This window comes from Pelodiscus sinensis, chromosome 28, assembly GCF_049634645.1.
Source record: "Pelodiscus sinensis isolate JC-2024 chromosome 28, ASM4963464v1, whole genome shotgun sequence".
NCBI lineage: Eukaryota > Metazoa > Chordata > Testudines > Trionychidae > Pelodiscus > Pelodiscus sinensis.
Genome location: NC_134738.1, coordinates 8,865,568 through 8,880,209, shown reverse-complemented (window position 1 = coordinate 8,880,209; position 14,642 = coordinate 8,865,568). Strand labels below are relative to the sequence as shown.

Below are 14,642 nucleotides of genomic sequence, written 5' to 3'. Positions count from 1 at the left end.
TGGTTACATTGTTATGCACTCAGTGGGGCTCAGCGGTACAAAGCTTAGTTAGCTTTATACTGCAGAGCCCACAGTGAAGCCTCTTGAGGGATGGGGCTGGCACTGGCTGCCTGCTCCATGCCCCAGGCTTCGCTGTGGGATCTGCACCTGGCTCCGCAGGAGCAGGCTGGCAGCTCCTGCCGGCCCTGCTTCTGGGGAGCCACAGTGTGTGACCAGCAGCAGGGGGCTGGGCCAGCCCCATCACAGGCAGAGTGGGGCAGGGAGCTGCTCCGCCCCTGCTAGTTAACTGTAACTGGTAAGCCTCAACCATTAAGGGTGAAGCTAACCAGTTAACCGTTTACATCTCTAGTGTGTGTATACATGGCTGCTGTGCCCCATTAAAATCTATTTGCATCAGCTACAGAATGCTTTCCATTTCTTGCGGCAGTGACTAATATTAGGTAGCTGTGCCGTCTCTGTACTTTGTTTTTTTTTTTTTTTTTTTTAAAGTCTTGCTGCCCTGATTTTTTTTTTTTTAAGGTTGAAATTCTGGCTTTATTTAAGCTCTCTGAATACTTCATAAGATCTGAACTGTGGAAATGACTGTCCAATAAAACAGGCTGGCTTCTATTCAACAAAATAATGTAGAATCTTTTGGCTTAAGAGCATTTTATTAGATCCTTAAAGGATAAAGTAGGTCATTGTCAGTGTTGGTGTCTTTGGAAGTGCCTGCTTATGGAAGCCATTGCATTCATATTAAAATAAGTAGTCTTAATTTTTGTGTGGATATAAGCAGTAGTGAGGCAAATCAATCTAGTTGACAAGCAAAACACTGTCTGCTTTTAAGTTAATAGAAATTAGTAAATATCTTAATAGTTTTATTATTATATTCAGGTGGGTAACGTTTTGAGATTCAAATTTGAGGCTGTATTTTGAAATTTTCCAGATCAGCTTTAAAGCTAGTGGGAAGCTCAGCTAATACTCAGAACCAGAGAGGAAGCAGCTCATCATTGAAATAAGTTAGAGGCATTTTATATATAAACAGGATGTGCTTTTGGAAGGATTTTAAGATTCGATCCCTCTGCTCCCACAACATGTATGTTCTCTTCTGCGCTGATGTTTGGCTCAGAATGTCACAGCATGTTAAATCAATGTCACAGCATTTTTAAAAGTGAATGAATTGGGAGCATAAATCATATTAAAAGCCCCGAGGACTTGTGCTCTTAAAACACTTGAAAATTCTACTCGATATATCTTGCCAGTTAAGATATGGAACCGAGGGCTTGTTTTTATCTTTGTAATATTAGTAATCGGTACTTGCATAGTGCTTTTATCTTCACAGCACTCCACAAACAATTCTCCCAGTATTCCAGTGTGGTACATATTCCCATTTTAAAGGTAGGGGGAGCTGAAACCGAGAGTTTGATTTAGGAGAAGCTGAAGAGAGTTGACATGTGACTAGTTGGAGTGGGCATTAGCATCATGTGGTGCTTGGAGCCTTAATCTATTCTTGGCCCATCTCTCTTAAGAGAGAGTGGTATAACAGATTTTATCTTGCCATGATTGTGACCACACTGTTAGCCAAAACTATCTTACCAGTATGATTTTTTTAAGCTGCTAAACATTAAACATATTTCACTGATTGGTGTCATTGTGTTTTATAGTCCACTGGAAATGGAAAAATAGGTTTGAGTGGCTTGAGTGTCAGAGGAGGAGGAAGAGTCCCTTTTATTTCCCTGTCAATATTTGGGATGGGTTTCCTAGAGGGTACTTTCTAGTGTTCATTCAGTCTAGTTCTAAATGTCCTAAGCAATAAGAACATCGCCACTTCCTTAAGGAGGTTCTTCCACAGCTTGCAACAACTTGCTTTCTTCCACCCTGTGCAGAATTGAAATTTGTATTAAGCAAATAAACACTAGGGTCAGTTAGTGCCACCTAGTGGGGTTTACGTGACTTTAGTCAGGACAAGTAGCCTTACAGCAGCAGCTGTGTTTACATGAAAACCATAATCCTGCTAATGTCAAGTGCTAGATATCCTCACTGTAATCTTCTGTTGGCTATTGTGTTGTCTGAAATCTTCTACAGACTCATGCTTTTATGACTACAGATATGCTAAACAAATAGCTTCTATACAGGTTAGTGTCCAAGAAACTTAAGTATTCCCATTTAAAAGACTGTAGCTACCCTTGACTTTCCTAAGTAAATTGTCTATTTAGTTCTGTACCATAATCTATTAATTCAGAGTATATTGTATAAAACTCTCTCATCTGACGCATTACATTTCTTGACATAACATCTTCACTTTAGACCACTGTGCGTAATACTGTAAATAGAAACATAAATACAGATTTTAAATTAATACAGCTTTGTAAAACAAACACAAATATTAAAAACCCAGGATTAGTCCTGTCCTAAAATCAGTTTCACCTTTAAAATCACAACCCCTAAAATAGTTTGCAGCAATAAGATTACAAAATAATTAGAAGTTCCTTGTTTCATTTGGGTCAAAAGTAGCCTTTCACATGTTTTATTATTTTTGCAGCTGGCCAGGCAAACACATACACAGCTCATATAACTGAAACCCTTTCATTGCATAGCAAATATTCTGATTTCTAAGCTGATGATTCTTGGCACATAGACATTGTTCTGTGATGCTAAGTGGCATCATAGAACAGCTAGTCCTTTAAGCAGGATGTATAAGGATATGTAGTTCTAGGAATTTGAAGTTTCTGTGGCTTGCTCAGTGAAGTTTTCTTCACTGTTTCTCTTCAGAGATTTCGTTCTGGAAGCTTCCTTCCTGAATCAGCTTTTCTTCACTGCCAGCCCTGGCTCAGTTCAGCTCATTTTTGTCCACTTGGAATCCTCAGGATCATGCCACTAGGGGTTTAATTGCTTTTGCAATTTTTTTGACTGCATGTTGCCACCTTTGTGGTGGGACCATTTATATTGCAGTTGTATGTGTTCCAGCATTATACTTCATCAGAAGAGAATACTGTCCCAGTTGTTTTATGGATCACTGAAGTGGTGGAAATCCAAATGACTGAATTTTCAGGATATGGCATCTTTCCCTGTAAGAAAATCAGAAGGTCCTTGGAGAAGTGGGGATGAGCAGCAACTTGCCTGTAGTTTAACAATTCTGGTTACAAGTTAGGGTCTGTTTAAGGAAGTGGAAATCACTTGATTTTAATGCTCAGCTCATCTGAAAAGCTCATCTTGATTTCAGGTTATTGGCATGTCTGTAGACCGGAATCCATTATGACTGGCTAGGCTGTCTGAGTGAGCGGTAAGAAAGGCAGGTGCTGCTGTTGGTCATAATGCAGTGAGGCGTTGGCTTCACTAGTACCTGTGTTGATGCAGAGCTTCCTGTTTTCAGTTCAAAGAGTTATTTATTGACAGGAGTGTGTGCCTTAATTTGAACAGTGACTGGTAAATATTTGCTTATATTTTGTGTGTCTCAAGCCAGTGTCTGCACCTTGGTACCTTGCCAGTTCCTGTTACACTAGAATATAAGGAGTAAATCTTTTGTGATAAAGATATCAGATTCTGACTCAGGAGATTTTCACGTTACAGTCACTATGGGTGCCCTGCCTTTGGATATGAGTACACCACCCATTTCTGATTGGAGATTTTAGTTAGCAGTATCAGTGCCAGCCCTATTAGGGATGTGAATGACTAGTTGCCCCCCTGTCCCCTCCTCTTATCAGAAAGAGGCAGCAAGGGGGGACAGAGGGAGGGAGAAGAGGCTTGGAGTGTCGCTTGGAGCCTGGGGCCAGACCCTGGGACTCCCCCGCTGACCCTGGGCTCCATGCAGTGCTGCCATGTTGAAATGCTGCGAGGAGTCTGATGCCAGACTCCACGCAGCACTTTCGCCTTTGACATGTAGCAACAGCCTGAGGGGCAGAGGTGCCTTATCGACAAATAGTCGATGCAAAGTGCATTGACTATTCAGTTAGTCAATTACTTGAAATTTAACATCCCTACACCTTATACACCCTCATGCTCTGGTGCAAAGAGAAGTAGCCTCCAATTTCTTCTCAGTTGCTTTCATCTTTAGACCGAACATTGTGGTTCTGCCGTCAGCCAACAGCTACCACGTTATTCTGGGGGGTTTTTAGCATTGTATTTTGTTTCCTCCTTTAGTCGTTTTGTATATGTTTTAAGCATAGATATGTGTTTTTGAAGTCTCTGTCCAATTTTCTTTTTGTGACCAGGACCACTTTCACCCTCATCCTCTGCCTATCCACTGACAATGGGGGATATTCCAAAGACACTGGGGTTCAAAGCCTGCCAGATCTGTCACAATTATTTGCCCCTCAGCAACGGGCATTCCAGTTGCCTCTGCTGCCTTGCAGAGTTTCAATCCCATCCAAGTGCAAGGCTTGCTCTGGATTTAAGACATCTCAGTAGCTGAGGGAAGATAGACTGAAGTTCCTCGGGATAGAGCATCCCTTGAGACCAGTGGGATCCATTTCTCTCACCTGTTGTCCTTAGACTGCACTGGTGACTTCAGCTTTGGTTAGCAGCTTAATAAGCAGCTTAAGAAACAAAGCATCCCAAAATGAAGAAACACCATTCCCCGGAAATAGACTCCTAAAGTAGAGGGAAGTCATCTCTGAGGCCAGGGAAGAAAGAAAGCTCTCATACCCACAAGAACGGCCATACTGTGTCAGTCCAAAGGTCCATCTAGCCCAGTATCCTGTCTTTCGACAGAGGCCAATGCCAGCTGCCCTAGAGGGAATGAAAGAACCAGTGGCCATCAAGTGATCCCTCCCCTGTCGTCCGTTCCCAGCTTCTGACAAACAGAAGCTAGGGACACCATTCCTGCCCCATCCTGGCTCCTAGCCAATGATGGACCTAACCTCCATGAATTGAGGGTGTGTGTGTGTTTGTGTGTGTTTTTTTTAACTGTGTTAGTCTTGGTCTTCACAACATCAAAGTGCGTCTGGTGGGATTTGAACCCACAGTCTTTGAATGACCGGCCTTGCTCACGCTGATGACCTCAGCATAGAAATCCAACACACTTTTCATTGTGTCAGTGCCCCACACAAATCCCCAAATTGGTATTGCTCAGATGCTGTCAGCCGACGGTCAGGGCAGTGTTTGTGTGTATGTTACCGAGAAAAGGGTTTAACGTCCGTGACTTTACTGCTAGGACCGGGGTCCTGTCGCAGAGGGCAGCCAACAGGCTGACAGACGCCCAGAGTTAATAGGAAGAGCTTATTAGATCTCAGATTTTAGCTGCTAGGATACAGGATCCCTTCGCAGCGGGCAGTCTAGGGAAGACTGAGAGATGCCCCAATGGATCTGTCCCCTGGGAGGGACACGATCCAAAACGCCCAAGCTCTTCCTATACCTGTTCCTTATGACCGGCTGAAGTTCTTTTAAATTGTGCTTGGTTCTGTTACAGCAACTGAAGGAGTCAGGTTAAAAACTTAAACAGTTACAGGTTTATTTAAATGACTTATAAAAGCATACGGTTACAATGGCTATTGCTCTCTTTCTTAACTGCTAGCAAATATAGATCTTAAAAATGGTTACAAAGAAAATAAAGATAGAAAATAGAATGGTACCAAGTGACAGCTTAATCTTTAAAGAGCTCTAAGTCTATATGTGTACACTTAAGACAAAGGACCACATCCAGGTACAATTTTTACCCCTTTCTGTGCCTCTCGACTCTAGCGGGTCAAGCCAGGGCCGGTCTCTCAGTTCCTAGGAAAGACGAATATGAAGTGGGCGTCCCCGTGGAACCTCGGGAGGTCAAACACCTAACCTGACCAGCAGATAGATGGTAGTTGACACTCAAGAGTAAATGTGCTGCTGGACCCATCTTTATACCCTTAGGGGCCCGTATCCTCTTTCTTATCTAAGATGCCAAATTGTACTGGTCCTTTTTGTGGCGCCAGTTCTTACAAGCAAGTTTCAAGTTAATTTACACTTGCAAGAGAGATAACTAAATTGTGAGTACTAGACATTTTTTTACTGGGCGAGAGATTCCTCCCCCCGCGGACGGCTGTGTGTTCGTATCAGTATGGGTTTAAGTCAAGGGCACTCCTCAGCAGCCTCTTGGTCAGCAATTGGCATATCTCTGTTTACAGCCATTCACAGTCACAGCAGCCTGCCATATCCAGGCAAGCAAAAATGGATGTTACGGGGGGGGGGGGGGGTTCCTGTCTGGCTACAGATGCCTGTAGGCTCTGGTACCCAGATTCTGGTACCCATCAAAAACATTTCTGGTACACTCTGCACTGAGCAGGCTTCTAGCAGACTGCACCAAATGACACTGTCATTGATACTGGCAGCAGAAGCCTCCAGACACAGGGACAGCTCTAAGGGGCTTTCAGCTCATGCTCGCGTGTCTTTCTCCTGAGGCTACAAGCCACAAGGAATGCATGGACTCTAATGAGGCACCACTTTCACCAGCCGGCAGGGCTGACACCTCCAACTCTCCTTGGGAATATCACTTTTAGAATATGATCTGAAGAAGTGGGTCTGCCCCATGAAAGCTCATCACCTAATAAACTATCTTGTTGGGCTTTAAAGTGCTACATATTTTTTTTCCTTTTGTTTTACCAAGATCAGACTAACACGGCTACCTCTCTATTACCTTGAACAAGAGAAATCAGCAAGATTGCTTCAAATTGCTTCTCTTGGACAAAAGCACAAACATGTTGACTTCCTAAGCCAGGAGTGGGCAATTATTTTTTTACTGGGGACCACTTCAGAAATATTTGAAGTGGCCCCGGGCCCTTCCGGAAGGGTGCTTCCCCATCCATAGACCATGATTGGTCTGGGGGTAGGGGAGTATGTGAAGTCTTTGCCCCACCCCCAGAGGTGCCCCACCCTTTGCTCTGTTCTAAGCCATAAGATGTATTTATCAGCTGCTTTCCAGTGTAGAATTGTGAAGTCAGTCTTTGATGGCAAAATAGATTTGTACAAACTTTTAACATTTTTTGATCATTTGCTGCAAGACCACTGAGCAATTTCAAGCCTTCGTTTCAGAACTGTAGGGGGCTCTGAAATACACCGCAGCAGACTCGCTGAACAGGCGCTTTCATGAATACCACGAGTGATTTTCAGCTCTTTGGTCCTTTGGAGCATTTCGTCAGACTCAGGGCCTCTTGGAGATGGATCTCTTTGCAGTGCTGTCCAATGTGATCTTTCATTGCTTGTATTCAAGGGGAGATTATGGCCACAACTCAGTGAGGGACGCTCCTGATAGGCTCCTCCTCTTGTGTGCCTGCCTATGGACACCATTGATCGTCAAAGCCAATGTTCCCACTAATCCTTTCCATGTGCAAAATAAATTTTATGTGCACTGAAGCAAGTGCAAATGTGCACCACCAATAGAAACAAGACGTGGGCACTCCTCTAATCAGCCGGGCAGCATTTGAATCGTAGTGGGCGCACAAGCTCACAACTTACACTGCTCAAGGCCCTGAACAAGCTGAAACAAGGGAGGGAATAACTCTCCCGACAGCACCATCAATGCCAAGCAACATGTTGTTCCCAAATCTACTTTAGCCCTTTCTCTGCAGGTGCATTTTTGCTGTCTGCTCACGGCAGAAATCCTGACACAGATGTCAGGCACTATGACCCACTCCAACATCTCTTCACCACACCTCAAGGTTTTTCTCCTCAGTAGTTCTCAGTCATAGAACTGGACTGTTTTCCCCAAGTTAAGACTATTCCTGAGAAGTAGGATGTCTGCCTTAAGAAAAGCTTACCTGCAAAAGTGGAAGTGTTTCTAAGCATGATGTGCTCATTGATCTGTATCTCCTCAGGCATAATCAACTGTCTGATTAATTACATAACCATAAGTTGTATTACTTGGTTCCCAGCTGCCATTATAGATTTTTATTGACTTGATAAAGGTTTTTGATTTTGCTCACCCTGATTCTTTAAATGTTTGTCTAACCTGTCCCCAAGTCTTCCTTCATGTCAAGGAGCTAACTCCCCTCTGAGTTATTCTCCGGTAGAATCCATGGGCAGCGGTTCATTTCTTCATTCATCTTTCAAGACTTCATAATTTAGGCCAGGAGAGTGAGAGGCATTCCTGGCTGTGACCTACTCATGGACGCAGGGTGCCAGCATTTCTAGCTCCCAGGAGGAGATGCAGGGAGCGCTGGGGCATTGTAGAAAGTGCTTTGTATTCATGCTTGTCAGTGTGAAAGAAGCTATTTGTATATATTTACATGTGTACGCAACCACACTTAGGTTGCGACCCTCCGCATGTGCTGGAAGTATTATTGTGGCCCCCAGGGCTTCCGAAGTTGAGTAGCCCTGGTTTAAGTGGTTACAAGTGAAAACAGGCACAGCAAAGTAGATTACAAATTTAAAACAGAAAACGCATAGTTAGTTCTAACACTTATCACAAACTTGCCCTAAAACAGCTCTTATTCCAGCTAAGTTCCTTTTTCCCTGGGATCTCTGGTTCATTCTCCTAAGAGTGACATGCCAGCCAAAGACACAGACTGAAAAACTTTGCATCTTAAATAGCCTCCCTTTTTAGGCAGGAATTCTGTTTCATATTTTCTCCTTCCATGTAAAATTACCTGGTCAGACCATACCAGTTTGTGGGGAAGAAGGGGTGTCACGTCTTCCTCAGACAAACCACTGCTCCAACTCCATAGCTCTAACTTTACATACAAGAATGATCCAGTGACCTGAGACTAAAATTAATAGGTTACATATAGTACTGTGTCCAAAGCATCAAGTTATGCATATGTGTGTCCATAAGTCAAGTTAATAAAGTATGGGGGAGGGGAGAACTGTCATACCATCTTTAGGATGAAAAACAAAAAGGATCTTGGAGTCATTTAGGATATCCTAGCACTAGTCATAAAAAATCAAGAGGTATAAATCCCAGATCCCTATGTCAAATTCCAACTAGAGTAATTACAGTCTGGTTCCTTGAGTTCACCATGCAGTTTCAACTGAATACAATATGGCTACATCTACACTGGCCAGTCTTGTGCAAAAACATAAGCAAATGAGCCACCATTTTTGCACAAGGGGCTTTTGCGCAAGAAGGAGCAGTGTAGACTGCTCCTTCTTGCGCAAAAGCCCTTTGCACAAAATGGTGGCCCATTTGCATATCTTCTTGCGCAAGAGTGAGCAATGTGCATGTAGCTTAAATGTTTCCTGTCTTAGCTTATATAACACTGTTTGCTATACACAGTTGTACAGCTGCCACATTTCAAATCAGCAATAGTAGCATTTCAGTGATGAATGAAGTTACACATATGTGTATTTAACTAACTATACAGAGGAATTACATTTCACTTAAGCTCTCTACATGTTATAAAGAACTTTGGAATGCTCTGTGTCTGATAAAAGGTGTTATATTAGTCTATCTATAAAAATGTTCCCCTGTAAATAACCTTATCTATAAAAGAGTTTTTGCCAAGATCACACACAAGTAATTACAAAATAATTTCTGGTGTATTATTAGGGCATTCATTTGTCTGAAGTTATTCCCTGAAATATCAGGAAAGAGTCAACATATATGCTCTCAAAGATCTATTTTGATAGCAGTCTTCCTGCTCTTTACCACTGAAATATTTCTATCACCCCCATCATTGAAATGTAACTCCTGAACACAAATTAATCAATCTTCAGAATGCTCAAGTGAAATAGAAAAGTACTATATTATCTGCATTCTACAGAGGGAAAAAAACCGGAGGGGAAATTACTTGCCCAAGACCACCCAACAAGTCTGTGGCAGAGCTGGAAACGGAAGGAGAGTTTACTTACTTGTAGGGCAGCTAGAGTGCTTCAAAATGGCTTGTGCTTATGGGTAATACTGAGGTTGACTAAGCCCTAGCGGATTTCAATCACTTGATGTGGGAGATGCACTCCAGCTGCTTCATAAGAAGCTAAGATGCATCATGAAACTCATTTTCACATCTCAAATACAGTAAAACTCCATTGGTCTGGCACCCATCTGTTCCAGCCAGCCCATCCGCTTGTGCCTTTCAGTGCTCACCCTGCCTGGGAGACGCCTTGCTGTTGTGGAGCATGTTTCACATTTTCTCCTTCCATTACCTGGTCAGACCATACCAGTTTGGGGGGAAGAAGGGGTGTCATGTCTTCCTCAGACCAACCACTGCTTCAACAAAGGGCCCCGTGAGTGAGGGTGTGTCCCCTCTCCCTGCCGCCAAGGGAGTGCTGAATCAATTGATATTTCAACTGGAGTTGTACAGACTGCTACGAGAGTCGGTAGGACGTTGCAAACAATATGTGAGCCGGACTCGCGAATCATGACTAAAGGAATGGTGGGGGAATAAATACAATTGTTAACACTCACGTAAACCCAAACCGCACCATGGGCCGCAAACAAATGGGCCACGGGCTGCATGTGGCCCACGGGCTGGGTGTTGAGTAGCCCTGGCTTAAACCCTACTGCTTGTACTTAACAAAAATCACTTTTATTTACACTGGACTTGATAATAGATTGCTCCCCCTGGTAACTATTTATGTGTACATCCTCCTTTCGTTGTTAAAGGGGGCCTCACCTAAATGACTTATTGGGGGTTCTGATCCCCTTTGGGGAGTGATTTCCCTGGAAGCTGGGCCCGAAACCGTATTTTCCTTGGAGCTGAAGAGTTTGTGTCTGTATTGCTCGGCGGGGAACAGTGATCTCAGCTCTGTTCCTTGGCTGGGGGGAGACCAGGAGATCTGGCCCACCATGATAAGGTGGTGGGAAGCCCCAGAGAGCAACGAGGTGAGTGTCAGTGGCTTTGTCGGCACACCAGGAAGCACCCCAGAGGGTCTTCTCTGACCGCACCCCATCACAGATGGCATCTTCTACGTTATAGTTCCCTCCCGTCCTGTTTTTTATTTATTTATTTATTAATTAATCCACAAACAAGTGTATGCCATTCTGAATCATTGAGTTTAGTACTGACTTAAGAACTAGGGGTCTCCAAATGAAATTCAATAGGTAGCAGGTTTAAAACAAAAGGAAGTACTTCTTCAATATGGTGGTAAGTTCTCATGCTCTTAAGTAGGGAACACCCCTGATTCTTGACCAGCACATCCTACAGCACAATAGCTTTACTTTGGAAATCTGCCATTCAATGTGCTGACTTCTTGACCATGCTTAACTGGTTAGGCATGACTGAAACACAGCAACAAGTTCTTCTCATTAGGGTGGAAAGGCCAAAACCATTGGTGGGTGTGATATGGTATTCTGCTGTTACACTGTTATTTCTAAGGCAGCTTTCTTCTTGATCCTGGGATACTCTGCAACATGATAAATTCTAATAACTCCTCATCACCATCAAAATGTAGGGATGTGGTACAAGAGAAAAGGGTTTGGAAAATGCAGTGTGGGGTAGGGCGAACAACCATCATACCAGGAGATAACTTTGGGGTGAGGCAGAGAGGAATAATTATGGATGAATGGAACTTGAGTCATGGATATATAAGGAAGGAACAAGTTTCACAGCCCAGAGCTCATCACAGCAAAGGCACGATTCACCTGTCAGCCTAAGATGTGATGTTGGGATTGCTAGAACTAGATAGGATATGAATATATGCAAGATTTGAAACTTGAAGTATGCTCAGCCTACACAATGAACTGTTTCAAAAACCATTTCCTTCCTGGACACTTTTCCCATAAGAGACAAGGCAAGGTCCTCTGATGTGGGTGGTGTTAATGTGCTACATAAAACACAGATTTTTAGCAGGGGGAATCAGGGGCCTGTGTAAGATTTGAGGCATCCCGTCATTTCAAGCAGCTCTTCCATCCATTCAGGATGCCCTCAGCATAAGTTGTCAATCACAGATGTGCTTTTACAATTAAAGAGATGCTGACTGAAGGTTGTACAGTAGAATCTCAGTTATAAACCCCTCAAGAGAATGGAGATTATTTGTAACTCCAAATGAAACACTATAGTTGTTCTTCAAAAGTTTACAATTGAACATCGACTTAATGCAACTTGGCAACTTTACAGAAGAAAAATGCTTGTTTTTTCCTTTATTCTTTTAGTAGTTTGTTTTACACAGTGTTGTACTGTATTTGCTTTTTGGTGGTGTGTTTTTTGTTTGTGTTTTTCTGCCTGATTGCATACTTCTGGTTCCAAATGAGATGTGTGGTTGACTGTTCTGTTCATAACTCTGAGATTCCGCTGTAGACGCTTTGACTTCTCTTTTCTCCAATGCAGCTTCCCAAAAGTAAGGAAAAAGGGTTTCTAAGGAAACTGGAACCAAGACTGTTCAGGGGTCTAAGAGCTGACTTGTATAAGCAGCTCTGTGACTCTGGCTTGCACTGTGGTTTCATTTGGGATTCTCACAACTTGCATAGCAGGTCAGTCTTCTCCAGAGTAGATTAACCTGATATGCAGCAGAGAGAGTCTTCTGGAGACTTTGGGGACTTCCCTAGGAAACTACATATTCTGGGGGCTGGATGAGATTCTTAACAGATTTTTTTAGCTCTGAGGGCTGCTTATCTGCAAAGTTAAAAGATTGAAAGTTTAGCTGTTTTGAGTTATTTACAGGGGGCAGGTGACTGTGTTGTAAATTTGTACACAAGTTGCTTAAACAACCAAAGGATTTTTTTCTGAAACATTAAACATTGATCACATTGAAACAAACCATGGAAAGTGACAGCCTGAAAAAGAAACCTGAGAAAGTTGAGTGAAAAGGAAAACTTGTTTAAAATGATTGGTTTGCTACTGTCCTGTCTTTGTGTCACATCAAAAGCTACAATATGATCTTAGCATTCTGTTGGTGCTGTAACTTTACCCAAACCCTTGTGAAATGGATGTCTTGTTGCACCCATTTTGCAGAATTGGAAAAATGAAGCACAGAAGGTACACCTTGTCAGAGGCTATACAAAAAGACTGGCAATGTCTTGACTACCAGTCTCCTGTTATAACTACTCGTCTCCATGAGCACAGTCTGCACAAACAACCCCCCTACAGTCTTGGCACATATGTGCACTGCAAACATTTCTTAATCATCTAATTCTCAGAAACAAATCTCTTTTCTTTATTTTTAGAACAAAACCCAGTCTCTCAGCAGAGGGGAATACAATGTTTACAGTACCTTTCAAAGCCATGAACCAGAGTTTGACTACTTGAAAAGTTTAGAAATTGAAGAGAAGATCAACAAAATTAGGTGGTTACCCCAAAAAAATGCTGCTCAGTTTTTATTGTCTACAAATGGTAAGTTGTTTTTATTGTACATATTAAGTTTGAAAGCAAAATACAGCTGTGTACAGTGAATCTCAAATTCTCTACTTCTCTTTTTGCCCTTATATCATATGGGGCTTTAACTAGCACCAAAGTTTATGCTTTTTTTTGTGTGTGTGAACTGAGAATTTAATATTTTTCCTATGCTTTGCAACTGGTGTTTTATCTGCATCGGGAATTTAAGATTTTAAGCCCAGTCCTTTACTCCATAAAATCTGTTTTGATTCAAGCAGTGGTCAACATCTTGATGCAGAAGACGACAGTGGGGAAGGGGGGGGGGGCGGAAACCCCTATATTTGTGAGTTGCTATATTGATCAGCCTATTCCATGAACCATGAGATCTTCTAATATTTAGATGCTCAATGACATCTACACAGTACAATAAATGAGTAATTTGTGCTTGCTTTAATCATAACTGGGTATCCAAAAGAGTTGAATAGTAAATAAGTTTGTGTCGCTTTAATTTGTTAAGTTTATAATCAAATTGTTTTAAAGTAAATGTCAGTCTTAAGGGCTTGTCTATACACAAGTTGCAGTGTTTTAACTATACTTGTTTACTTAAATCAGTACAGTCCGCCCTACAATGGACACAGTAATACTGACATAGCAAAATTAGTAGAGTGTCTCTATTGTTGTACAGGAAGGGCAGTAAACTGTGTTGGATAACATGTTTGTAGTGACAGAACTGTATCTACATGAGGGACTATAGTGGTTTAATTATTTTTCGTTTAAAAAAAAAATCTCCTCTCTAAGCAAAATACCAGTACAAAACTTTTCTGTAGAGAAAGTTGTAAGTGCGGTTTAACATTACCAGTTCATTTCACCATAATTGTAAGTTGAGGCAACATTCACGTCCAACAAAATATGCTTCTCCAAACATTAGGTTTTAGAGCTTTTGTGTTGTTTATCTACGTAGCTAGATAATCCTGCCAGCCTCACTTAAATGAATACTGAAATGTTCCAAAAATACCAGCTGTGAAAAGAAAGCAGCCTCATGCTTGAGCTTTCATTTGAACGTGGACAACTCTTTGTTGCAGATAAAACAATAAAGTTATGGAAAATCAGTGAAAGGGATAAGAGGCCGGAAGGCTATAACTTGAAGGAAGAAGATGGGCGGTATAGGGACCCTTCTACAGTTACAACACTACGGGTGAGTATCTCCTTTATTTAGTGTGATAGTCGCCATCTGAGGTTAGATAAGTATTTAGCCTCATTTAATAACTCAGAGGTAGTTCAGTGACTTTTGCAAGGTCCCATAGACAGATCTGTGGCTCAGCTGGCAATACAAGTCAGAACTCCTGATTCCAAGTGCCAGTCATTCTCTACATGGCTACCCCTTTGAATAGTGAGATTCACCTTGAGTTTTCAATGGTGTCCCACATATTGTACACCAGCAGGTCTTTGCCTGCTACTCACAAGATATTGATTTCTGGAATGACTTCAGGGTCCTTGTTTATCCCCTTGGTG

At 42.2% G+C, this 14,642-nt stretch overlaps 1 protein-coding gene across 3 annotated transcripts in view; it reads left to right on the top strand.

Moving 5' to 3' along the window:
• PPP2R2A (protein phosphatase 2 regulatory subunit Balpha) overlaps positions 1-14,642 on the top strand; it is a 79,512-nt gene that overhangs the window by 56,598 nt on the left and 8,272 nt on the right. For all 3 annotated transcript variants that reach the window (XM_075910813.1, XM_075910814.1, XM_075910812.1), the window contains exons 4-5: positions 12,983-13,148; positions 14,213-14,325. In XM_075910813.1, the coding sequence (XP_075766928.1) occupies positions 12,983-13,148; positions 14,213-14,325 (279 nt within the window). The remainder of the gene's footprint in view (positions 1-12,982; positions 13,149-14,212; positions 14,326-14,642) is intronic.